The following is a 27,067-nucleotide window of genomic DNA, read 5'->3' as shown; positions in this document are numbered from 1 at the left end:
CACGAATATGACTATCGCAACATGGAAATGACTATCGCAACGCGGAATTGACTATCGCAAAGCGGAAATAACTATTGCAACGAGAGAATTGCAATGCGAAATGAAAATCGCAACGAGAGAATCGCAATGCGAAAATGAAAATCGCAACGCGAATTTAGTTTCGCGTTGCGATTTTCATTTTCGCATTGCGATTCTCTCGTTGCGATTTTCATTTCGCATTGCGATTCTCTCGTTGCGATAGTCATTTCCGCGTTGCGATAATCTGTTTTGCATTCAACATAATGCAGATTGAAATCAACAAATCAACTATTACATTTCAATCAATTAAACAAGCACAAATAATAATTATGTACACATCAATTAAACAAATCAACATTTACAAATCATCTTTTACAAATCAATTAAACAATCAAAAAATAATAATAAAAATTATTTCTTCATCAATTATTGAATCAACTTTTGCACCCATACATCCATTTCACGCAACTCACTTCAGGATTAACCTGCAGAAACCAAACATTGAATCAATAACACTTTCTACACATCTAAAACCTACAGACAGCAAATTATTGAATTCTAGCTACTTAACCAAACATTTTCAAACCAAAAAGAGTATATATGTTTAACAACACTTGCATTTGACTTAAAAATTGTTTATGGACACTTTCATAACGCGGATGCAGGTAGGCAGCATCTCGCATATATCGTTCTAGCCATAAAATACCGAAACCACAAGCCTACTGCACCTCTATCTCTATCGGTGGGAGGTAGAAACTGTGTACTTCCTGTCGTCAAACGCTCCAAGCACATGCATACGAGAGGACCACAATCCCCTCTGGCTTCCTTCGTTTATTGTGGCGCGGTCTCATCTCTGATAACTGTAACATTGAACTTCTTTGGCTTCTTGTTTCCAGAATTAGTCTAATAATTAATTGCATCCAAGAATTTAGCCAAATGAGAGCTCCATCCCTTAATAATATCTCTCAAATCAGACAATGATATGTAATTTATCATGCTGTCATATACTACTGTCTTTAGGGATGGGAGCTGAAGCTCGACGAGAAGCCAATGAGTACGTTTCAAAACAGGGATAAACACCTGCATCGAAATGTAATAATTCAAATTGCGCACTTATTTATGAACACCTTTAAAATATTTAAACAAATAAATACTAACATTATCGACCTCCCACCATGCAGGATAAAGTTTAGCTTGTCCATTAGCCAACACATATGATTCTTATCGTTGATTCTTCAAGTGAACTACGTGAAAAGACGTCGGCATAATTGTATATCGCGTTTTTTTAATATTTTTCTTCAATTTCCTTACAATTAGAAGATGTGTCACCCATGCATCAATATGCTGTTTTACAAAAAAGACATATATTAGTGAAATACATAAATTTTTAAAAAATTAATCAAACTGAAATATAAGAAGAAATATAAGACTTACCCCCCATCGAAATAGTCATTGTCTTCAACCCCTAATAATACACCCCACCAAGACGGTTCAATCAACAAATGCATATCATCATTGAGTTTGTATATGTCAGCGTAACACCCTTGGCTCCGCTCATGTAGATAAAAATCAACTGCGGTCTTAGCCCGAAGGGTATTATCCAGAATTGTTTCTGGTAGTTGTTTCCTCTCCACTTCATCTGCCGGAATGGTACTGGCCGATAACTTATACAAAAGTGAACAGTCATCTATCATGTCCAGCACGTGAGGGGGCTTCTCAATAATTCGATATATTACGCCATGAGAATCAGGCTCTAGAATGTTGGGAGAGGCCTCTTCAACGATGACAGTGGCCTCTTGAACGGTGGGAGGAGACTCTTGAGGGATGATAGGGGCCTCTTGAACGATAGGGGAGGCCTCTTGAACGATGACAGGTGAGTCGGGCTTTTTCTTATGGATTCTTCGCACTATTGGGGTGAACGGAGACGTAATGGCACGTGCACGCCGTCTGATGCGTGAACTCCGTCTTGCAAGAAAAACCCGACGTAGAGCATCCACCTTAGCGGGTCGCTAAAAATAAATTAATATATAAATCAGTAAATAAACAGACATGATATTAAACAGTGAAAACAAAGACAAATATATTTCAAACTTGCACGGTATTCACCCAAGTCATTATTATATCATTGTTCACAAAATGTATCAGATAACATTCCAGAAGTAAGCACTTATATAAACATTTAAAAGGACAACATATAGGTTTAGTGCAGGTTCAATGACAACATAAAGAGTAGTAGTTTATTCTTGAAACTTAAATTTTCAACACTGTGAAGTTAGTATTTGTCTTTTGGTTGAAGTAATGCAATTCATTCAAGTTTCAATTTGCAGAAGAAGAATAGAATCAAAAACTTAAAATCACAACGCAAAAATGACTATCGCAACGCGAAAATGACTATCGCAATGCGAAAATGACTATCGCAATGCGAAAATGACTATCGCAATGCGAATTTGACTATCGCAATACGAATTTGACTATTGCAACGAAAGAATCGCAATGCGATTTTCATTTCGCATTGCGATTCTTTCATTGCGATAGTCAAATTCGCATTGCGATAGTCATTTTTGCATTGCGATAGTCATTTTCGCATTGCGATAGTCATTTTCGCGTTACGATTTTGTTGTTGCGATTTTCATTTCGCATTGCGATTCTCTCGTTGCAATAGTCATTTTCACGTTGCGATAGTCATTTTCGCATTGCGATAGTAAACTATTCTTCTTCTGCAAATTGAAACTTGAATGGATTGCATTACTTCAACCAAAAGATAACCAAAAACAAATATTAACTTCACAGGGTTAAAGAATAAACAGTTAAATAGTATTGGCAGCAACCGAATGAATTTACTAAGCAATCTAAGTGAAATTACGAGTAAATTTATCATCAAGTTAAATATGAAAAATATTAAACTTACCTCGTTGCGTAGAGTATAAACCTCGTTCTGCAACGATGCTACAATCTCACGTAGAGCTGCTACCTCACCACGTAAAGTAGACACCTCAACACGCCATGCACCATTGTCGTCGCGTAAAGTACCGACCTCCTCACGCAAGGCATTGACCTCATTACGTAACTCCCCTAACTCATCCCGTGGAGGTAGAGGTGGAGAACAGGGAGATAAACGTCGTGGCATCTTTACCGGTCGCCTATCATGAGGTGATGGTGGAGAAGAGGCTCGATGATGTGACAGAATAGGTGATGACTCTCGTTGTGGAGGTGTATATTCGGGTCGATTAGGTGATGACTCTGGGTGAGGTGATGGCTTTCGAAGTGGTGGCTTCTCATCATCCGTGCCATCAAAAAAACGCTTACTAGCTTACCACCAATCAGTGGCAAGCTCAGCTTCCGTGGGTGTCAACCTCTGTAATGGAGTGTTGGCCTCCTAACAATATAAAAGCTCAAACAAAGTTAAACGTGTACTAGTAATAACTTGTTTATAAACATATGGTAGTATTTGTGTTAACTTACATTATTTATTGTAGTATACGGTAGTAAATCTTCCCATTGCTACAAGGACCGTTTCCTCTTCCAGGAAATAGCCTTAGGAATATCATTAGAAGTTTTTAATGCATATGTCTGCATGGCGGTAAAGGCCTCAAATATCCAAATCTACAAACAATATAATAACAAACATTAGTAATTGTTAGAGAATTAATTATAATTTTGGAAACATTATATAAAAATTATTACCTTAAAGGCCCAAATAAAGCCTGACAAAGTGTATTTGGAACCATCGCCACGCAAACTTTTCCGATCATCAAAGGCAGACGACAACTTATTCCATGTAGCTTTCCATAGATACGAACCCCACAGAAACAGGTTCCATGCATTTAGGTCCTCTACCAATTTAATTAGATCATTAGGAATAGGTTGTCGGGCCTCTCTGTCTAAAAAGTCGGCTTGCAAAAGTATTAGAAGGCATACTCGGATAACATCGACGTCATCCATCCGAGTAAAACCATCTTTCTTATTCAATAATCTCGTCAAGTCTTCCACGTGTAAATTCGACTTCTCCGTTGATAGCTCAGGAAAAACCCGGGAAAACCATGATAGGCGGGTAATATGTCTAGTGTACCGATCTACATCATCGTGTCCGAAGCGTAGACCGGTGATTAAGCAAAACTCCTCCCGCCCAAAACACGTATACGCCAGTGGAAAATCAAATCATATCTCTTCATCACGACGTTGTATAGTCTCTGGTAGATCGCTAGTCATGGTTTGAAGAAACAGATAGGTCAACATAGCATCTCCACCCGGATGTTGTACTTTCAGCCATGGCCCGAAGCAAGTATCCTCAAATATTTTTCTTTGTGCAGGTGAAAGCTTCGACGCAATTGTTTTGGCCAGGCTTACTTTATTTCTTAAGGTCAATTGAGCCGAATAAAAGTTCTACAAAAACAATAAACATACCAATTTAGATATACCAAAAACTACACTGTGAAGATATAAAAAGAACAATAAACATAAAGAGTAGTAGTTTATTCTTCAAACTTAAATTTGCAACACTGTGAATTTAGTATTTGTCTTTGTTTTTTGGTTGAAGTAATGCAATTCATTCAAGTTTCAATTTGCAGAAGAAGAATAGTTTCTGAAACTTTAAATCGCAACACGAAAATGAAAAGCACAACACGAAAATGACTATCGCAACGCGAATTTGACTATCGCAACGCAAGAATCGCAACGCGAAATGAAAATCGCAACGACAGAATCGCATTGCGATAGTCATTCTCGGTTTCAAATACTAAAATTGAAAGAAACTTGAATGGATTGCATTACTTCAACCAAAAGACAAAACAAAGACAAATATTAACTTCACAGGGTTAAAGACTAAACAGTTTAGCAGTATTGGCAGCAATCGAATGAATATAATAAGCAATCTAAGTGAAATGGTTAATCTATTATTGAAAACACCAGTAAACTTATCATCAATTTCAATATGAAAAACCTAATAATAATGCAAAAATTTCAAAATAAAAATAATTAAAAAAACTAACCCTCGGTGGTTGATTTGGTTGATTTTCCATTTCTGACCGTGAATGATTTCGTCGGAGATGGAGACTGATATCGTCGGAGATGGGGACTGATTTCGTCGGAGATGGGGACGGATGTCGCCTTAGAGAGTGAGAGATAGAGATGAGATAGAGTTGTGATTTAGGGTTTTAGGTTATGAGTTGTGATTACGGGATATACTGTGGACGGTTCAGTGTTCCGATATATTAATATATTCGTGTTTGGAATTTGAAAAAAAAAATACGCGTTGGATACGAATGGCGCTATATAAATCGCATTGCGATAGTCAGATTCGCGTTGCGATTTATATATTCGCATTGCGATAGTCAGATTCGCGTTGCGATTTATATATTCGCATTGCGATTTACGTATTCGCATTGCGATTTACGTATTCACATTGCGAATTAGGAAAATCGCAACGCGAATTTGGAAAATCGCAATGCGAATTTGGAAAATCGCAATGCGATAGTCAGAATCGCGTTGCGAATCTGAAAACTGATTTGCGATACCGGAGGTCGCGTTGCGAATTATCGATCATATTGCGATTTAGTTGGTCATTTTAGCAAATCCAAAAAAGTTGGTTAAAATCGTATATTATAAGACATTTTTTGTCACTGAGGTTATTTTCTCTAAAAAGAATCATGCGTTGTCTCGATTTTCAAAAAAAAAAATACAAATGCAACTTTGAATTTAACCGGTGACCCCTTGAATGAATGCATTTTCTGTGAAAGTTGTCCTCCTATCAATATTACACTCCAGTAAGTTGGGAGATCACATTAAAAGAGTAAAATTGGTTGTTTTTTAGGGGTTGGGTGAGGTTTATGAAAAGGATGGACAAGTGTACGAGTGCATTAACAATTATATATATCTTGTCATATAATCCAACAAAGATATCACCACACCAACTATATTGATAGAAGCTCTCTTAACTCCTTTCTTAAGATTTTTATAAATCCAAGAATTTTGCCATCGGAAACGAGAAAGAGGTGGATGAGAGGCAGCAGGAATGTCTAATGGAGAGATCAATGAAGATAAAACACAAGTTAAACTTCTAATATGAAGCCAAAAAAACGAAACTAAAACGGATTACAAGCGGTGACGATCCAAAATTTTAAAAATAATGGTTCAAAAAATTTAATACTCGTCTTTTCAATATAATGGATATGCAAAATTTCTTATTTTTTTATTCTTTTTTAATATATTAAACTATATTGAATATCTAATCTAGAATAATGAATCTCAACCCATATGTAGCCATATACATCCGCCCCTGATTACAAGGAATCTTAATCAACTTTTATATTTTCTTTGTCAAATTCATTGATCATTAACAATACGTTAAAAAAATACAATAGAATTCAATCGATTGTCATCTGATATTGACATAACGGACACAAATAATTTCTCTCGAACCATTTAACAATGCAACTATAATAGTAAACATGGCCGCAAGGCGTTGAGGTTACATCGTCGCCTAACGTTATGTTACACCTTTTAGATATATATATAAAAAATAAAGCTAATGTAATATTAACCTTTGTATTACAATTTCAAATCATTTTTAGTTCAAAATTTTTTTTTCTTTTAAATTGTGTACATTTTGACAAAATAGAGTCGGTATGATTCGTTTTGTGTCAAGTACGACCGAATATTCATAAAATTATCTTTTGAATTTTGTTATAATTTTACATTTCAATAAATTGGAAACAAAACACACAATATATATTTTACATTGAATGCTACAAATATGACTAAAATCCAAAGCACACCACAAACTACATTCAAACAACAACAATGCTAAAAGCACTCTCTCCTTTGGAGAGGGCTACATTGATCTATAATCACACGTGCACACTGCAAATAGTAACTATAACAAAACTATTGCAAAAGTAAATAAAGTAAATAAAGAAAATAAAGAGCCTTTGGATGCTATTATGCTGTCCAACGAGCTATTACCTTCTCTTTAAAGAAACATAGACAAAGATTACTTTTTTCTGTCATGGAGACTATAAGGAGAGCCTTCTGTCTCTGTGTCATGGACCAATTGCTGCTGCTTTTTGTTTTATCAGAGTTTGAAGTTAAGGCGAGAGGTGTAAGTTGCTTTTGGCGACCAGTTTCTGGGAATCACATCCCTTGCCGAGAGAGTTCTTCCTGTTGATAATGTTGTTAGTTTCACCGAGAAGGGTCCTTTCAAGGGTCCCCTGATGATGCACCAATTTGCTCCCCATACATGGCTCATCTCTAACCACTCATTGGAGTTTGCCTGCCATTGACAACAACATCCATATTTCAGTATCCATTTTTCTTGAAAAATCTTGCATATATCTTTCATGAAATTACCATGTATATGTATGTTGTTAGACACGGACACATAATTTTATATTAAGGGCGTAAACTTAAGTTATATTAAAAATTTCATGGACTAATGTAGGCTTAAAAAGTTGGAACTAAACATTTTCATTATCCTCCCAAGAAAAGACTGAAGAATGTAAGCTTTGAGTATGGACTGGGGGTCCCTATAATCAATCACATGCAGGGGGAGTCAAGATTCAAAAAATACTTGAGTAATTGATTGAAGAAAAAAGTGGGGTTTTGAGCATTTTGCACATTGGAGCCATTTACAGAAAGCAAGGGGTCAATGTTTTCTTAATAAAAGTGGCATATATGTTGGACTAATGGAACCTATTTAAGCAGACAAATCCAATATATTAGGAGCAAGCCTACCTTTAAACATGGGGTTAATAATATATAATAATGGTAGGATTTTCAAAACATTCTGCCATTACCTTTTTGAAGGTATGGACACCACATTCATGCTTATATTTTGAACAGCTTTTTTATGTAAATATGAAAGTGCTTTGTGCTTTTAAGGTGCAGCCTTTTTCTTAAATTCAGTATCTGTTTGATCCTCTAAGAAGAACAATGCTATCTTTTATGATTAAGGTCACTCAATGAGTTTAAATACAGTGTTAAATGGTGAATAAAAACAGTAAAATTTATGGGAAAAGCGAAGGGGGATTACTTCTCTTATATGCATTGACCCAACATCTCCATCACCATCCTCAAACTCTACCAGAAGAGATAGCCAATAATCAGTGGAGCCTTCATTGACATGGAAGGCAATGTTCTTCCCAGGGTATTTACATGGGGTCCTGTAATTTTAAACCAAAAAAAAAACCTTCTGTATTAATTTTAGTAAATCAATATAAACAAGAAAAAATTGCTAAAATAGAAGCGACAGTGAAAAGGAAACATACCTTCTATAAACAACTGGTAGTTCGCCTCGGTTCCTGAGCTGCGAACTCTCACCGGTTACGGCCATACGGCCAAAGGCTGCACCACTTAAGTCGAAGTGTGTGCGGCCATTGGCGCAGTACCCGCCGGGACACTCGTCCGTTACAATGATGGTGACGGCTCTCCTCGAGCATATGCTCTTGTCTAGGCACTTCACTTTGAAGCACGCTCCACACCCTTCCCCGTTCTTAAACAGCACCGGGCTCACCGCTCCCACTCTGGCCCTCAGCGGCTTCACATCAACTAATGACCCATACCCGCATGCTCCCCCTACACAATAATTTCCCATAAACAGCCTTTATTACTTTCCAAAAAGTAAAACTAACCAAAATTTCAAGTTTTTTTGGAAGTCTAGCAGTCAACTAAATAAAGAAAACCCAGTTACAGATCTAAAATAGTCAATGGTGGACACCTACCGTCGCTGCCATCGCCGTCAGGACTGCCATACCAAGTGGCGGTGGCAGGTTGCCAATGTTGGTCCATTTTTTGCGGCGCCAGGACCTGTCCAGACACCATAGAACACTGCAATAACGCTAAACAGCATAATGTGACAACCCACCCAGCGCGGCGCTGCATTGTGTGAACAGGCGGCGCCACCACTTGTGCAGCCTTGGTGGAAAAAAGTAAAGTGAAAGGGAAAAAAGTGGGTGGGAAAAAACGCAGGGCAATAGTGGAAGCTAGTTTCTGCCAACAGTATGTGCTAGAATTGAATCTTTGAGTGTCTTGAAGACAGTGTTGGGGAGCTTCATATATGAAGTAGAGCAAAAGTTTAGAGTTCTAATATTTGATTAAAGTACATCAAAAGTCATTAATCTATTTTTAAATAATCGTCTTAATCACTTAACTTTTAAAATTTACAAAATAATCATTACATTTATTGAATTATTACAAAATGATCATAATTTTTTATCGAACATAATTCATTAATTTATTTTTTAATCATTGATAACACACACCTTACATATATAATTACTCGAACCTGATAACTTTAAAGAAAATAACAATTTCTTTTGGTTGATAACTTTTAAATGAATTCATAATTAAATAATTTCTAATATAACTTGTCCTGATATTTTCTATACTTTGTGTGACAAAGGGATCCACTAGGTTTGGATTTATTTACGTTGGTGACACTGTAGCTGATCGGGTCGACCGGTGGCTAAGGCGTTAATTCCGCGTGATCGAACCCGGAGGGAGCCGCGGGTGGACTTTTTGGTCATTTGGGCATTTGACCGTTAATATTGTTGTCGTTATGTGTGAGGGTTTCTTTTACTTCAGAGTTCAGAGGGCCATGTGATGGTTAGTCGTTAGGGTCTTTTAGCGTATTTATTGGTGTCGTTCAAGTTAAGGAAATGATCACGTGCAACAGTTTTAATGTATAATTAAAAAAAATTATTGGTTTTATTATTATTTAAATAATAAAATAAGTAAAAATTTATTATAAATATTATTATTTTTATTGGTATTGTTATTATTTAGCGTTTTATCGGTTTTGTTAATAAAATCGATTAAGCATTACTGATTTTGTTATTATTGGGCATTTTATAGGAAATGTTAAAAAAATATTGATGTTTTAGGTAGAAATAATAATGTTTTAGATAATTTTTTTACCGATTTTATTATTTAAATAATAACAAAATCAGTAGCATTTTTTATTAACCTTATATTAAAGGTGTCATACCGTAGAACTTCCATTCAAACTATGTCGTATTGACACTACAACATACCAAAAATATTTCTTGTAATTTAAATTTTTTAAGGTCCGTAATTACTTAAATCTAATTATATTTAAAATTGAGTTTAGTTATATTATTAAATAAAATATAAAAAAACCCACTATTAATGATTTTATCATTTCAAATATTCAAATTTTATTTTAAAACATAGAAATTCTATTTTATTTTTATAAATTTTAAATATAATTTTGATCTTATTTAAAGGAAAAAGGAATGAGGACTCGGAAAGAACGAAAATATTCCAAGCGAATTCATGACCTAGAATAATATTAAATCGACAAAATATGTTTACTCTCGAAATTCTTACTATTGTACCTAACTAAAAGTAAATATGACATTTTTTCCGCTAAAATGTATTTTCTTGGTACTGTTCATGCAATGTGAAAAGCATTAGCCTGATCATGTTGACCTATTTATGATGAATTTCAATTATACAATAGGTGCATTGAAAGTTTAAACATTATTATATTCAATACTTCATATATTTATACATTATGTTATTTCTTATAATTTAAATATATCTGTCGAAATCGCCTTTCAGTCGGGCTCGAAATTGGGCTTCGACGTGAATGAATTGGGTTAGAGTAGCCACCGATCACTTTAAAATGATATTTAAGTATATCGGACACCATCTTACCTGATCTGTATTTTACCAGAAATGTGTCGGGTTCGAGAGTCAGTTACGGTCAAGGAATGATTAGTACACTTGAACCGCCCTTTCGGTACCAATTAATTTATCGGTTGTCTTTAATTGTGAAAATTAAAATTTAAATTGAAATTTAAAACAACCGATTCAAATTACTTACATTTGATCAGTTGGTATTTATCTACAAAATTAAAAATGTTAGAGAAAATAAATAAATAAATAAATACATAAATACTAAATAAATCAAAAGAAAGGAAGAATAAAAAGAATAAAAAAAGGGAAAAATAAAAATAAAAATAAATAAACAAATAAAACAAATCAAAGGGAAAAAAATACAAATACAAATAAAATAAAAATATTAGATAAACCAAAAAAGAAGAAAAAATTATAAGAGTAAGTAATAATAATAATAAATAAATAAATATAAAATGATAAAAACGAATATACAAAATTAGAAATAAAAAATAAATAAGAACGTAAAAAATAAATAAATAAATGAAAAGGGCCAATTTGAAAGAAAGTGGAATTGGCGGATAAAATTAAAAGAGAAATCACGATTAAATTCGCATTAAAAAGGGCAAGATAAATTCTTACAAAGAAAGGGGATTAAAAAACGAATTCCCCCTTTACCATTAGAAAACACGCGGATCCCACCTCTCCGGGTCGGGTCGACATAAAAGCTCATTTTCGCCCAAACACCTCTAATAATTTTCCCCCTTCCTCACAAGATCAAAAGCAACCCCTGATTTTCTCTGAAAGCTTCAACTGTGTTCTTTATCATGAAGAACACAACAACCCCAAACCCAAAAACCAACTGATCGCTCTGCCGCTCGCCGTCGCTTCGGCCACCGAAAAATCTAAACTCTCACAAAACGCTCTCCTCTACCCCCAAACACATATTCGAAGCCCGTTTCCCCTAAAAATAATCCAATTAACGTATATCTAAGTCGAGCTCTTCGGCTTCCTCACCTTTTCCCGACGGTTCTTCAGTTCCCGGTAAGCTTTCACGTTGCGAGGCTTATGGCTTCGTGCGTTGCCTTTGGTCTTTTGTGTTTTTATTTTGCTCAACTGTTTTGAGATATTTTGTGGCTACGTTTCGGTTTCTTTGATTTTGGTTGTTATGCTTGGTTACTGTTGGCTTTGCGTTTGTGATGGTTTTCGGTTTTGTTGGCCGATGGATCTTTGGTTTCTCTGTTTACTGTGTTTTTGGTTCTTGATGACTCTCGGTCGTTTGCTTTTGTTCGATACATATCCGTTTGTTGTTGATATCCCCGTTGGTTCTTCGTGGTAGGGTATTTATACCTACCCCACAGAGGGCCTGCTCCGATGATAACGGGGTTGTTTTGAGATATTCGTTCGTGTGAGCGTTCGTGGTTGAGGCCGGTCATCCCAGGATGGGTCAGTCCCGGGATATCGCCTGGCCGTTTCGCGTAACACTGTTTGTCGTTTGGGCGCATGACTTAACGCGCGCCCCTTGATTATCTCTTATGCGGCGCTGACTGGAACTGGGAAACCTTAGTCCCTTGCTGGGGTGGTTCAGGCCCGTTCAGCATTGGACCCGAACTACTTTGGACATATTGGACCCGGTTGGGCTCCTCCTTGGACCATTTGGACCCTAACTTTGGACCCTGAAACAAAAAAATAAAAATAAGTAATAATAATAATAATAATAATAATAATAATAATAATAATAATAAATATAAAAAGTATTTTAAAAACTATATAATATAAATTTTCAAAAATATTTTTTTAAAAACTATATAATTTTTAAAAATGTTTTTAAAAACTATATAATTTTCAAAAATGTTTTAAAAATTATATATTATATATAAATTTTCAAAAATGCTTTCAAAAACTATATATTATATAAGCTTTTAAAAATGTTTTCAAAAAACTATATATTATATAAGTTTTCAAAAATGTTTTCAAAAAACTATATATTATATAAGTTTTCAAAAATGTTTTCAAAAAACTATATATTATATAAGTTTTCAAAATGATTTTAAAAACTATATATTATATATATTTTCTAAAATGTTTTAAAAACTATATATTATATGGTTTTCAAAAGTGTTTTAAAAACTATATATTATATACGTATTTTCAAAAACCGTTTGCAAACTATATATATATATATATATATATATATATATATATATATATATGTATAAAATAAAATAAAAATGGACAAAAATGAGTGTCTACAGCTGCCATTTTTTTTCCTTTTTCGTAGAACGAAAAATAGAACAAAGATAAAATGACACAAATTTTCGTTCGGTGGAGTTGAAGAATAACTCTCTGTCGAATTGGGTTACGGATGGATCCTCCGTCGCGAAGTCGAGTCCATCTTGAAATGATATAGAATTGAAGTCGTAGTTCGGAATTTGAATCGGAATGTGGCTTCTCATTGCCTTCGGTCTTCTTCTCGATTTAAAGACTTTGGTTTAAAATTTTAACTGGAAAATAATTCTTTGATTCCACCATGTGGTTGATAGGCCCTCGAGTTGAATGAAATCGAACTTGAAAGGTCTTTTGTTGGCAAATAGCCTTTTCTCGACTTAAGTTATGCTACTGGAAATCGATTTTTTGTCACTAAGGCACGGTTAACCCAGGTCTTCTTCTCGACTTGAAAACCTCGATTGTAGCCAGAAAATAATGTGATTGAGGTGTCATCGAGCTGAATGGAATCAAACTCGACAATTTTATTGACAGATAGCCCTTCTTGCCTTGAGCTATGCTGTAAATAATGTGTCTTGGAGCTGAGCGTAGTCGAACTTGAAGGTGTTTGATTGGCAGATAACCCTTCTAGCCTTGAGTTATGTTGCAAATGATATGCCCTCGAAGCTGAGTGTAATCGAACTCAACGGTCTTTGGCAGATAGCCCTTCTAGCCTTGAGTTATACCTCAAATGATGTGTCATTGAGCTGAGTGTAATCGAACTCAAAGGTCTTTGTTAGCAGATAACTCTTCTAGTCTTGAGTTATACTACAAATGATGTGCCCTCGAAGCTAAGTGTAATCGAACCCGAACGTCTTTGGTTAGCAGATAGCCCTTATCAACTTAAGTTATGTTGCAAATGATGTGCCTTTGAGCTGAACGTAGTCGAACTCGAAGGTCTTTGTTGGCAGATAACCCTTCTAGCCTTTAGTTATGCTACAAATGATGTTCCCTCGAAGCTAAGTGTAATCGAACCCGAAGGTCTTTGGCAGATAGCCCTTCTAGCCTTGAGTTATACCACAAATGATATGTCGTTGAGCTGAGTGTAATCGAACTCAAAGATCTTTATTGGCATATAGCCCTTATCGACTTAAGTTATGCTACAAATGATGTGCCTTTGAGCTGAGTGTAATCGAACTCGAAGGTCTTTTGTTGGCAGATAACCCTTCTAGCCTTGAGTTATGTTGCATATGATATGCCTTGGAGCTGAGCGTAGTCAAACTCGAAGGTCTTTTGTTGGCAAATATCCCTTCTTTCCTTGAGCTATGTTACAAATGATGTGTCTTGCAGCTGAGCGTAGTCAAACTCGAAGGTCTTTTGATGGCAGATAGCCCTTCTTGACTTAAGCTATGTTGCAAATGATATGCCTTTGATATGAACGTAGTCGAAGTCGAAGGTATATTTTTTATAGATAACCATTCTAGCCTTGAGTTATGCTGCAAATGATGTACCTTGGAGCTGAACGTAGTCGAACTCGAAGGCCTTTGGTTGGCAGATATCCCTTTTCGACTTAAGCTATGTTGTAAATGATGTGTCTTGGAGCTGAGCGTAGTCGAACTCGAAGGCCTTTTGTTGGCAGATAACCCTTCTAACCTTGAGTTATGCTGCAAATGATGTGTCTTGGAGCTGAGCGTAGTCGAACTCGAAGGTCTATTGTTGGTTGATAACCCTTCTAGCCTTGAGTTATGCTGCCAATAGTCTCTTTAAAAATGGCTTCACTTCACGGGTCTAAACTGGTCATAATTATTCAGGTCGTTCCTTTGAGCAGGTCTGAACCAAGTGATATGATGTTTGGAATGACTCCCCTTTACGGGAAAGCCCACTGATAAATTCTGTCAGCCGGATATCTTCCGTCGTGGAATTGAAGTCTGGCTTGAAAATGTTAAATGGAAAATTGCTACTAATTGTTGAGTTGAGCTGAACTGGATTTGTTCTGAATTGGCTCTCGAACCCATCTGAAATTGATTCTGAGATCTGTAGATATGTCAAGTCGATTGAGGTGTAGCTTCTCATTGTTGAGTTAAGCAACCACCATCGTTCTTTTAAGGCGCTTGTGAATCGAGTATCATTCATCCTGAAGTCGAAACATGATTCTAAAAGCTGCAAAAATCATGTATGCTAAAATGATGAATATGATGCACCTAAGTATGTCTAAGATGCATGCAACTTGAATGAGCTCTATTTTATCTCTCGGACAGAGTCTCGTGCTTTGTCTGCCAATCTGGTCCTTGGAATCGATCGTGCCCCATTCTCTTTTCGAGCTTTGGCTTTACAAATCTTTCATATATGAGACTATTCTGTTTGAAAATGTTTTTCTCCTTTTTCTTGTTTTAGGAGGGAAAAAATATTGCTCCTTAATTCAGGCTCGCAATCGAATCAAATTATAAACATGAGTCTAAAGGAAATCAAAAGAATCAATAGCTCTTTCATGTTTTTAGAGTTATAGCTCTTTGACAAATGTTCGAATTGATGAGTTGGCTTTAGGTTGACCTAAGGTTTCAACCATAAAAAATGTCATTTTTCCAGTCATTACAACTTGTTTTTTCTTTGGCTTGGTATTTTAATTAGATGCGGACAAAATGATGCAACTAGCATTGTCAATTACTAGACCCTCTATTTCAGTTCCCTAAAATCTTTCATTTGTTCAAGTTTTGTAAGCTCCTCTAACAAAGGTACTGTAGAAATATCGGTCTAAGAATGAAATTCTTGAGTGCTCGTGTGAATTTGACTATAACAAGTGTTCCTTAACTCCCTTAGTTCATCATTACCAAAAATTTCTTGCTTAGATAAAGTTGATATAATTTTTCGTTATCTAGCTAGTTGAATTCATAAAGCCGGGGAGTTTAACCAATTGCTTTAGAGGGACATCTTAATATTATAATCACTTTTATCAACTTAACTGAAGGGTTCATCTCATCACCAAGTCTTCGGTTGGACAATAGCAGTGGAGTAAACACCGAATTACCAAGTGTTCGAGCAATGTCATGGTTTGAACATAATCTATTCATAAAGCCATGGCTTTCAAGTTTCCTTTATAACCAATTGCCTTAGTGGAATAGCTCAGCTTTGCGGATTTAATTTCTTAAGATTGTCAAGAAGAACCTGTTATAGTCTAGGTGCTGTCGAAAGTCAAGAAATCTCATCTTTTAGAGTTTAATTTCCAAGCAACTAGTATGAATTAGATTCACCTACTCGACTATTATATCTGTGAAGATCATTATCATCACTGAACGTCTTAAACAAAAAGTATAAAAATGTCATATGCAAAAGATGCCCCATGTTGTCCACACCTATGCACATCTAAATACCAAGCCTCTTTTCATTCTTTTATGAGAAAAGAAGGCTATATTGGTTATTGTAAGGGAAATGTGTGGTGTTTGGGCCTTTCAGAGTAAAGTCTTTGTTTTGTTACTTTGTCAAAGATCTGTAACTCCAATCATTTACAGAGTTTTTAATTCGGTTAGTATTCAAAGAATTCCAAGTCTGCAAATTTGATTCATTGCTCACAATCCTTAAAGTAGCATAAATTTATTCAAATGTGCTTACAAAATTTTGAGAAAAAATGAAAAAAAAAATTCAAACAAAAAGCCTCGAATTATGAAATTATCTTCCTCACCTGGATGCCCCCAAGTTATTGAAGTCGATCCAGTTCTGGTTACGCATCTTCTGTACGACTCTCTTGAATGCGTAACAGTTCTCAATAATATGCCCTGGGACACTGCCGTGATATTCACAATGAGCTTTCTCATCATACCACTTGGGGTATGGGGGCTTCATGGGTTCCACCGGATATGGTGACACTACATGGGTGCCAAGAAGTTGTTGATAAAGCACTTTGTAGGTCATGGGAATATGGTCGAAATGTTTCCTTTCCCTCCTAGGTTCTCTGGAATCTTGTTTAGAAGTACCTGATGGTACATCTGCATTTGATTTTAATTTGGAGATTGTAACACCTTTGTTAGTGTGGTCGGTGTTAACGTTGTTAATCTCCTCATCCCTTTTCTTTATAGGAGGTTTCTTACTAGCCTCTCCATAATTTATCTTGCCTTGTTTTATTACTGAGTCGATCATTTCTCCGGCCATAACTAAGTCCGAGAAGCTTTCTGTTGTGATTGTAACCAGGTGTCCAAAGTATGGAGCCTTCAGGGTCTGTACAAAATGCTTTCAGGTTTCCTTTTCATCCAAAGGTGGATGAACTTGCACAACCAAGTCCCTCTATTTTTGTGCGTATTACCTAAAACTCTCGTTATGCTTCTTTTCCATGCTCTGTAGCATAACTCGATCTGGCCTCATGTCGTTGACATGTTTGTATTGTTCCATAAATGACTTGACTAGGTTCTTCCAGGTCTTGATATATGATCGCCTTAATTGGTTGTACCATCGGATGGCTAAGCCCGACAGACTATCCTGGAAGTAGTGGATCATGAGTTGGTCGTTTCCTCCATATCCTTTCATTTTTCGGTAGAACATGGTAATGTGAGCGGATAGGCAACTGTTCCTATTAAACTTCTCAAATTCGGGGGACTTGAATTTTGGAGGAAGAACTAAGCCTGGGACTAGACTGAGTTATGCGGCATCGACACCATGGTAGTCATGGTATCCTTTGACTACCTTCATTTGGTCCTCCAATTGTTTGATTTTTTTCCTCCATTTTCTTCTCTTTTTCCTCTTCGTCCAAATCTAGTACATAGTAATAACCCGGATTGTTCTTAGGATTAAATACAACCATTTGTATCTTTGTTGTAGATGGGGTCTTTGCTTTTGCGGCGAATAAGTCCCCTTAAAGTTCCGGTAAGATTCCAGGTGAGACAACCATTTGCGAGGTAGGTGGTATAGTTACCCCTTCCGGTGAACCTACCACAAGCGCACTGGTCTGTTGTAAGCCAACTAACTTGGCAACGATCTGATCAACCAATGACTCTTGGTTCATTGTGATTGCATCCAGAGTATTTTGACTACTCTGGTTTATTTTGTCTTCCAACTCTCTCTGGAGCTTCAATATGCTATCCTCGATTTGAGCAATTATGACTTCCATTTTTTTCTTTTTCAAGCGGGTGTTTTATGGATGGGGTGTGTCCAACGCTTGAGGCAGTGTATCCAGTATTTGCTCCTTTTAATGAGACATTCTTCCGTTAGTTAATGCGAATGCAAAAATAACAAAGTGCAAAATATGTCTAAATGCATGATGCATGAAATGTCCGAGGCATTGATCCAAAAATATGTCTGTTATTATGAACAATCATTATTGGGGACAAAAGTGTTACGTCTGGAGAGACAAAAACATTTTGATGGTATAGATCCCGAACAACCCCTGACAAGTTGATTCGTCTTCCGTCTTTTTTACCACCGGTTGAATATCTTGTCGAGCCGTTCCGGCTCCTTTGGCTAAACTTGTGTCGGTGATGAGATGTTTTCCCCAAAAAGAGGTCTCGAAGGTCTGTATCTCTGACTTTCACTCTCTGCCGAGCTTGTTTCTAATGAAAGTGCCAATTGAGCCCTCCATTCGAAGTTTATCGGCTTGTTTCTTGAATTCGTCAATAATGGTCTCCAGCTTAGCTAGGGTTTCAACATCTTGTCCTCGTAGTTTTTGAAATGACCGTCCGGGTCAGTAACCTTTTTCTCGTCTTGCCCCTGCAACATTTACCCCTGAGTATTCTTTGACCATGGCTGGACTTCTGAGCTTTTCATCCCTTTGTTTTATAACCCCTTTGTCCATTAATGCAGATTATTCATGTTTCAAAAACACGTTTTTGGTGTATCAACACCTCTTTTAAATGATGCGGATGATGAAAACAAAATAAAAGAGAACAAAAATAAAAAGAGTTAGAGAGGTAAATCAAAATAAAAACAAAAATGAAAAATCCTACCCCACATGATATCTACCCACATGCTTATTATTCTTACCCAGACATGATCTCTATCCCGTATGCTAATTTCAAACAAATCCTAACCGCATATTTGTCTAGTTCGCATTCTTTGAAAAAAAAGTAAAGCATGAAACAAAGCAGCCTAGGGTTTGGAATAAGGTTTTGGGGTGGGCTCTAATTTCTTGTACTCCCGATTTAGGTTCTAAAGAAGGTACCTGAGTTCTCATTGTCGGTTCCCCCTTGGGCTTGCCAGACCCTTAGTCCTAAGCCCATTACAAGCTTATGTGGACTAAGTTAAACTCGAGAGGATACATTCACTTATGCCTATGCGGTGAATAAATTCACACGAATACATAAGGTATATGAATCCCGAATGTTACTTGCTAGGCCTGTACAGAGAATAATTTCTCAAGAAGGCATTGCTTTCACCCCACTTAAAAGGGTTCGGAGCTCGGGTATAGAGCTAGAGATGAAAACTTTTCAAAAATATGAAATCATTGAAAAAAAATGTCAGTACAACTATTTATTTGAAAAATAATCAAAAGTAAATAATTGGAATCGAATAAATAAATTAAAATTTACTATTTTCGTATAAAAAGGCAACCGAAAATTAATTATGGCCTAACTCACTTACCTTTCCCCAGCGGAGTCGCCAAGCTGTCGGAACCGCCTTTCGGTTAGGCCCCGAATTGGGCTTTTACGTGAATGAATTGGGTTAGAGTCGCCACCGATCACTTTAAAACAATATTTAGGTGGATTGGACTCCATCTTATCTTATCTGCGTTTTACCAGAAATATGTCAGGTTCGGGAGTTGGTTACTGTCAAGGAAGAATTAACACCCTTGAACCACCCTTTCGGTACCAATTAATTTATCGGTTGTCTTTAATTACGAAAATTAAAATTAAAATTGAAATTTAAAACATTCGATTCAAATTACTTACCTTTGATCAGTTGGAATTTATCTACAAAATTAAAAATGTTAGAGAAAATAAATAAATAAATAAATGCATAAATACTAAATAAATCAAAAGAAAGGAAGATTAAAAAAAGAATAAAAAGGGGAAAATAAACAAATAAGAACAAATCAAAATACAAATACAAATAAAATAATAATAAAAATATTAGATAAATCGAAAAAGAAGAAAAAATTATAAGAGTAAGTAATAATAATAATAAATATATATATATATATATATATATATATATATATATATATATATATATATATATATATATAAATGATAGAAGCGAATATGCAAAATTAGAAATAAAAAATAAATAAAAATGTAAAAAAATAAATAAATAAATAAAAAAGGGCCAAGTTGAAAGAAAATGTAATTGGCGGATAAAATTAAAAAAGAAATCACGATTAAATTCACATTAAAATGGGCAAGATGAATTCTTATAAAGAAAGGGGGATTAAAAAATGAATTCCCCATTTACCATTAGAAAACACGCGGATCCCACCTCTCTGGGTCGGGTCGGAGCGGGTCGACCCAACGGGTCGTATAAAAGCTTATTTTTGCCCAAACACCTCTCATAATTTCTCCCCTTCCTCACAAGATCAAAAGCAACCCCCTGATTTTCTCTGAAAGCTTAAATTGCGTTCTTCATCATGAAGAACACGGGAACCCTAAACCCAGAAATCAGTCAGTTGCTCCGCCACTCGTCGCCGCTCCAACCACCGCCTCCGGTGGCCGAAAAAATCTAAACTCCCACAAAACGCTCTCCTCTACCCCCCAAATGGTTCTTTAGTTCCCGACAAGCTTTCACGGTGTGAGGCTTATGGCTTCGTGTGTTGCCTTTGGTATTTTGTGTTTTTATTTTGCTCAACTGTTTTGAGATATTTTGTGGCTATGTTTCGGTTTCTTTGGTTTTGGTTGTTATGCTTGGTTACTGTTGGCTTTGTGTTTGTGATAGTTCTCAGTTTTGTTGGCCGATGGATCTTTGGTTTCTCTGTTTACTGTGCTTTTGGTTCTTGGTTCTCGATAACTCTCGGTCGTTTGGTCCTGTTCCATGCAGATTCGTTTGCTGTTGATGTCCCAGTTGGTTCTTCGTGGTAGGGTATTTATACCCACTCCACCAGTGGCCTGCTCCGATGATAACGGAGATTTCTGAAATATTCATCCGTGTGATCATTTGTGGTTGAGGTCGTTCAGTCCCGGGATATCGGTCGATTGTTTCGCGTGACACTATTGGCCGTTTGGGCGCGTAACTTCACGTGCGCCCCTTTATTATCTCCTATACGGCGCTGACTGAGAACTAGGAAACCCTAATCCCTTGCTAGGCTGGTTCAGACCCGTTCAGCCTTGGACCCGAACTGCTTTGGACATATTAAACCCGATTGGGCTTCTCCTTGGACCATTTGGACCCTAACTTTAGACCTTGAAACAAAAAAAACAAAAATAAGTAGTAATACTAATACTAATAATAATAATAATAAATAAATAAATAAATATAAAAAGTATTTTAAAACTATATAATATAAATTTTCAAAACTATTTTTTAAAAAACTATATAATTTTCAAAAATGTTTTAAAAATTATATATTTTCTATAAATTTTCAAAAATGTTTTCAAAAAACTATATATTATATAAGGTTTCAAAAATGTTTTCAAAAAACTATATATTATATAAGTTTTCAAAAATGTTTTCAAAAAACTATATATTATATAAGTTTTCAAAATGATTTTAAAAACTATATATTATATAGTTTTCAAAAGTGTTTTAAAAGCTATATATTATATGGTTTTCAAAAGTGTTTTAAAAACTACATATTATATATATTTTCAAAATGTTTTTAAAAACTATATATTATATATGTATTTTCAAAAACCGTTTGCAAACTATATATATATACAATATCATACGAAAATATATATTTTTAAGTTTCAGTTATATTAATATGATTATAATTAAAAATGTTTAATGTAATGTACAAATAAAATTAGAATTAATATATCGATATAATTATGACCATAATCAATAATTTTGATATACAAGACAAAGAAATTGATAATTTGGAGTGTATTCATATTTAGTCCAAAAAAACAAAATAGTTATGAATTGAGCCCACGTATAGTGGTATTTATAAATAATGTAATATATATATATATATATATATATATATATATATATATATATATATTTATAATATAATGTATTTTTGTTTATTAATTCACAAAGCTAAAAGTATATGGGCATTCTACGCACTAGCAAAGGCAAGACCCATGTGCCCAAATCTCTCTAAAGAGAAATTTTTGCAAACCAAAAAGAGAGATTTCTCCTTTTTGTACAAAGATATGGTTTGACCTGAAATGAGAATAAAGCTGTTTAGCTTGAAAATTACATCCTGGGGATAAAGTTACCGATCTAATAATCACCAATTGTAATCAATTATTAAATTAATTAAAATTACAATTTTACATGTAATTTATACCGGCTGAGGTTTGAACTCGTCCTATCGATTTAAGATCGCATAGACATCAATATTATTATTTTAAAATTAAATGGTCGAAATTTTTTAAATAAATATTATCTTATATTTATCATAAAATTATTATAAAATATTTTTTGTGGCCCACTCTGTAAAACCCTTATCCGTTCTACTAAGGACCACTGAACTGATCGTTGGGGGGATAAATCACCAATTAAATTTGTTTCTAACAAAACTAATTATCCAAGCCGTACAAATTGTTACTTGACTCTGATTCATATCCTTACAACACAATAAATTTTCATATATATATATATATATATATATATATATATATATATATATATATATAATACTTATATAAAATATTTATGTCCACTCGTTTATCAATATAGATATAAAATAACTATTCTTCTGATAGTATGATTGGTCTATATTAAAAATGTAGTTATTAGATTTAGCTTAAAATTAAATTATATATTTTCCGTAAAATTGAAAAAGGAAAATGATAATATTAATGTTATAATTATAATTTTAATAATTTATTTGTGTTTATCCAATGATTTTATTTTTATATAAAACTAATGAGTTTTACACAATATAAATAGACCATACATCATTGTTCTGTTCGAATAGAGATATACATAAAATAAAATATATATGCATATTTTATGAGTTATTATCATATTTTAAAAAGATCATCTCGTAATTTTCACATATTTTCAAAAGAACGTCCAATAATATTATGTTTTCATTTGATAAAATATTTAACCCAAAATCAGACAATTTAATATCGTTTGTGGTATATACAATATTTGTGTTTATAAGTTTAAGGACCTTTATTTTTATTTTTCTTCTTTTTTTTAGTAACTTTATAACACATTAAAAATGTTGGGTAAACTAAGATTTGTAAATCAGGAAAAAGTAGTTAGTAGGGAAACAAATAATTATTTGTCCCTTATAAAAGAGATTAGGCAACATTTGGCAGTTATGATATTGCTGCCTCCACTGATGTTTCCATATCATCCAGTAGTGGATTCAGCAACTTCCATTTGTTGGGAAAAAGCAGCACCACTATTCATTGATTATTGAAAATAAAATAAAGTTTGGATATTTTGTTTGAGAGTATTGCTCCAGTGATGGGGCTGACAGATCCAACACCCAACAATTGGGGAAGAGAAACAAATTTCAAGGGGGGAACTGAAGTTACTCCATGAACTTCTGTGATGAAAAAACATTATCAAGGGATGATTTTGTTTGTCCCGATCTGAAAGTTTAGACATTCCATGTGAACGCTTGCCGACGTACTTCTTATTCACAACCATCGTCCCCCGACTTGTCTCTTCACACGTTTTGGCTACTTCTTATTCACCTTCCACTAAATATATATACATATATATATTGATTGCAGTAGGCATAATTAATATTATATAAAATTTATATTGTTAGTCATTGATAATCGTTACTTTGACTGTTGGTGCATTAAAATCAATGCAGTACGTAAGGAATAGAAAGCATGCATTGAATTAATTAAATAATTAAATATTAACAATGCTCTCAAAAGAAGATTTGTATGGATCTCTTTATGAAAGAAATCAAGTGATAGGAAAAAAAATGAAAATGTTTGCCAGAGAATACGGCGTCATTAAAGCTCGTGTTTCTGCTATCTTTACTCCTCCATGATGGGTTTCAGCTTTAAACAACAGTACCCTGATTTGCTTACTTTGTAAAGATGGCATGTAGCAAAAATTGAAGCAAATATGTTAATTCAGAAGAAATATATACATCAATGTTTGTTGGATCAACTTTATACTGATTCAATTTTAAATATAATTATTGGATTAAAGTAAATGAAAGATAATTTCAATTATGTTTTCACTAAAGAATGTTTATTTGGTAGTTAATGCCGTTGAAAAAGGGTACGACATTGAATGTGAATCTGTTCAGCTTTTTTCTCCACCTTGCTTTTATTATTTTATTCATTCCACAAGGTTTATTTTATTCATTACATGCTTTTCTGTTTCCCGCCACATCCCATCTTTATTTTTTGGTCAAATCGTACGACACTCATTTTTATTGTTTAAAAAAATAGTGAGGGGATAGGAGGCTGTCACGTGCAACTGCAAGGCTAAAATATACTCTTTTTTTATTAAAAAAGATGAAAAAATACAGCAACAATGGACCAAAGGCCCAAGAACACTAGGCCGCAGCGACAGATGTCGGAAGCCTAAAAGCAAAAGGGTCTGAAACCCAAACCAACAACCCATATTCACTGTAATGTCAAAATATATTCCCAAACGTTTGATTAAATGATTATTTTAAGCTTAGTTCCTTTTTTTTAGAGTATATTAGTCTCAATTTTTTATTTTGGGACAAAAAAATGCCCTATGTGGATGGACATGGTTAGTTAACTAACAATTTTCTTTTTCTTTTTCTGATTAATCTAGGGTAAGTATAAGATAATATCTGTTCAAGGATAACTCTCAACCTCTAAACATTAAACGCTCACACCCTCAACATCTATGGTGCTCGGATCCTCAAGGAATAAAAACAATTCATTTACCACATAAGTCACTTGGTTCGTACAGTTAATGCTCCAAAATAGATAAATTTTTATTCTAAAATGAAATGTTGAAGGCTAAAATGCTTTAAGAAGAAAAAAGAATGACTCAAAATGATTATTCAATTAAGTGTTAAGTGCCAAAGTGCTAAAAAAAAAGAATAGAGACTAAATGGTAATTTTAATAAATGTTGAGGGCTAATTTTAACATTATACTTATTAGTTAAAATGTATTAGTAATATAGATGCAATAATATGGAAGTGTATTGTTTTTTTTTTTTTTGAACAAAAGTTCAACTTGTTCAATAAGAGTGTGATTAAATCATCTAGTTGGTCCGTTACTATATGTTGAAGAACAAATTAGTCCTGTTACAAAATTGAATTTAATTAGTTTGAGAATGTATTAAAACAATGAGGAGCAGAACAAAATAAAAAATACAAATATCCTATATGAGGTTATAATAAAAGAATAAATATAAAAATGACACGTGAATTTCAGTCAAATGTGTAGTGATACATACATTGTTTCGATAAAGTTATTAAAAAATTCGTTAATAGATTTTAGGTGGGGACTGCTTTATTCATTGAAATTCAATCTTCTTTGTTTGTTTGTTTCACATTTTCAACTTAGATTTAGCATTTCTTTTCATCCTTAAATTATGACTAATTTTCTATATTAATCCTCTAACTTTTGAACATTTCAATTTCATCCCCAAACAATGACTTTCATTTTAAATTGATCCTCAAACTTTTTGAACATTTCAATTTTATCTCAAATCATACGTATATACTAATCGCATCCCTTGTTAATAAAATCATTATGCCAAGTTGTATTATTATATGTTTGAAAAAAAAACAAAATTTAGGTTAAACTATGATTGAAACTAATTACATAATTGAATGAACTTAGAAGGTTCAAAAGTTTGGAGACTAATTTAGAAAGAGGATCATAGTTTAGGGATGGAATTAAAATTTGTAAAAGTTTAAGAATTAATTTAAAATGAGACTCATAGTAAAAGAATGAAATTAGAATATTTAAAAGTTTAAGCACCATTTAAAATTAGAGTTATAATTTAAGGACATCTGGTACAATTAACCCCATAAATAAATAATATAAATGTATTTTATGCCAAAAAGGTGAAAAAATAAATCAAAATCCACACGTATCAATCTCCATCTCCATCTCCATCCATCCTTATCCCGCAATGAACGTGTTGATTACGCCCACGACATTACCAAAAACATGGAGCATCCGGTAGAGTGTCCTCCACGTGTCAGTAGATGCGTTGGATCCAACGAGGCCTCCGCTCAGCTCATCGTCAGCATAAATGGGTCCAGAGTTTTACTCGCAGTTTCATTCCAGAAGTTTACAGGCTAAACGCAAAGCAAAGCTTAAAGAACCCTTTTTATATTGTTATCAATGGCGGGTTTCGAGCTGCAACTGAAGGAGAGAGCCAAGGGACTCAAGGTTTTGTTGAAGAAGGGTGTGAAGATCGTGGGGAATTCCTGCAAGAAAGGCTGGTCCAAAGTCAAGCATATTAGAAGCCGATGATCATTATCAGGATTTCTTTTCCTTTCATTTTTGATGGATCTGCTCTTGTTTTTTTCCTTTTTTTTATATATACTTTTGGTTTCACTGCTTATGTTTTCTCTTTAATGTCTGGGATTGCTTTTGATTTTTGAATTATTATTTAATCTTCGACTTCTACTTCTTTAATTTCTTTTTTCCAACATGAATGATGACTGGAAGTTTTCTGAAATAAAGAGTATAATTTGCAGTATTTTTATTCATATCTTAAATTTTTTTAATTATTACCAATCATATTATTTTTTTATCAGATATTATGAATCAAATTAATTTTATAATTCAATTAATTTAAAATTATTTTAAATTTAATTTGTTACTTTTTCAAATTAAATTCTATTTAAGACTCTGAATCGTGACGATTCATCAACCAGCTCGAAGAAAATACGAGAGAAACTACCCTTGAGAACAGATATGGCGATGGTAAGAAAGTAGGCCTTTTAATCTAAACAATAAATGTTATAATTAATATAATAAATATAAAATAAATTATATACGATGTTTAAATTTTTGGTATTTTTATTATTTTAAAAATATTAATATATAGTTAAAAAAAAGCGAAAGATTTAAATTACTTTTTTTTATGAAATTTCTTATGAACGAAAGATTTTAAGTTAAATTCATTATGTTCATTGATTTTTTATGAAACGTTAAGTTTATGTTAAATAGGTAAAATTGAGTATATCAAAATTATAATATTTAA

The 27,067-nt window shown here is 34.0% G+C and overlaps 1 protein-coding gene and 1 long non-coding RNA gene across 2 annotated transcripts; one reads left to right on the top strand and one right to left on the bottom strand.

Moving 5' to 3' along the window:
• Nucleotides 1-6,783: 6,783 nt before the first annotated feature.
• LOC120117336 (expansin-B3-like) lies at nt 6,784-8,945 on the bottom strand. Its single transcript, XM_039137629.1, has 4 exons — nt 8,733-8,945; nt 8,280-8,586; nt 8,045-8,174; nt 6,784-7,285 (listed from the first exon to the last, which is right to left on the bottom strand). Exons 1-4 carry the CDS (start codon nt 8,890-8,892, stop codon nt 7,088-7,090), a joined length of 795 nt encoding a protein of 264 aa, XP_038993560.1. The 5' UTR covers nt 8,893-8,945; the 3' UTR covers nt 6,784-7,087.
• LOC120117347 lies at nt 8,881-9,078 on the top strand. The gene is made up of 2 exons (XR_005515617.1): nt 8,881-8,939; nt 8,994-9,078. It is a non-coding gene; the product is annotated as an uncharacterized LOC120117347 (long non-coding RNA).
• The last annotated feature ends 17,989 nt before the right edge of the window (nt 9,079-27,067 follow it).

The sequence above is a fragment of the Hibiscus syriacus genome, unplaced genomic scaffold (genome assembly GCF_006381635.1).
Source record: "Hibiscus syriacus cultivar Baekdansim isolate YM2019G1 unplaced genomic scaffold, ASM638163v2 tig00000916_pilon, whole genome shotgun sequence".
Lineage (NCBI taxonomy): Eukaryota > Viridiplantae > Streptophyta > Magnoliopsida > Malvales > Malvaceae > Hibiscus > Hibiscus syriacus.
Note: the sequence above shows the minus strand (reverse complement) of the source record. Positions and strands in the feature narration are given on the sequence as shown.

Excerpts from the sequence above, each read along its gene's own strand:
- LOC120117336 (XM_039137629.1), bottom strand. The coding sequence starts at position 8,892 with ATGCAGCGCCGCGCTGGGTGGGTTGTCACATTATGCTGTTTAGCGTTA. Across the intron at positions 8,587-8,732 it reads TGACGGCGATGGCAGCGACG|GGGGAGCATGCGGGTATGGG; the intron begins GTAGGTGTCCAC and ends ATTATTGTGTAG. Across the intron at positions 7,286-8,044 it reads GGTCAATGCATATAAGAGAA|GCAAACTCCAATGAGTGGTT; the intron begins GTAATCCCCCTT and ends TGTCAATGGCAG.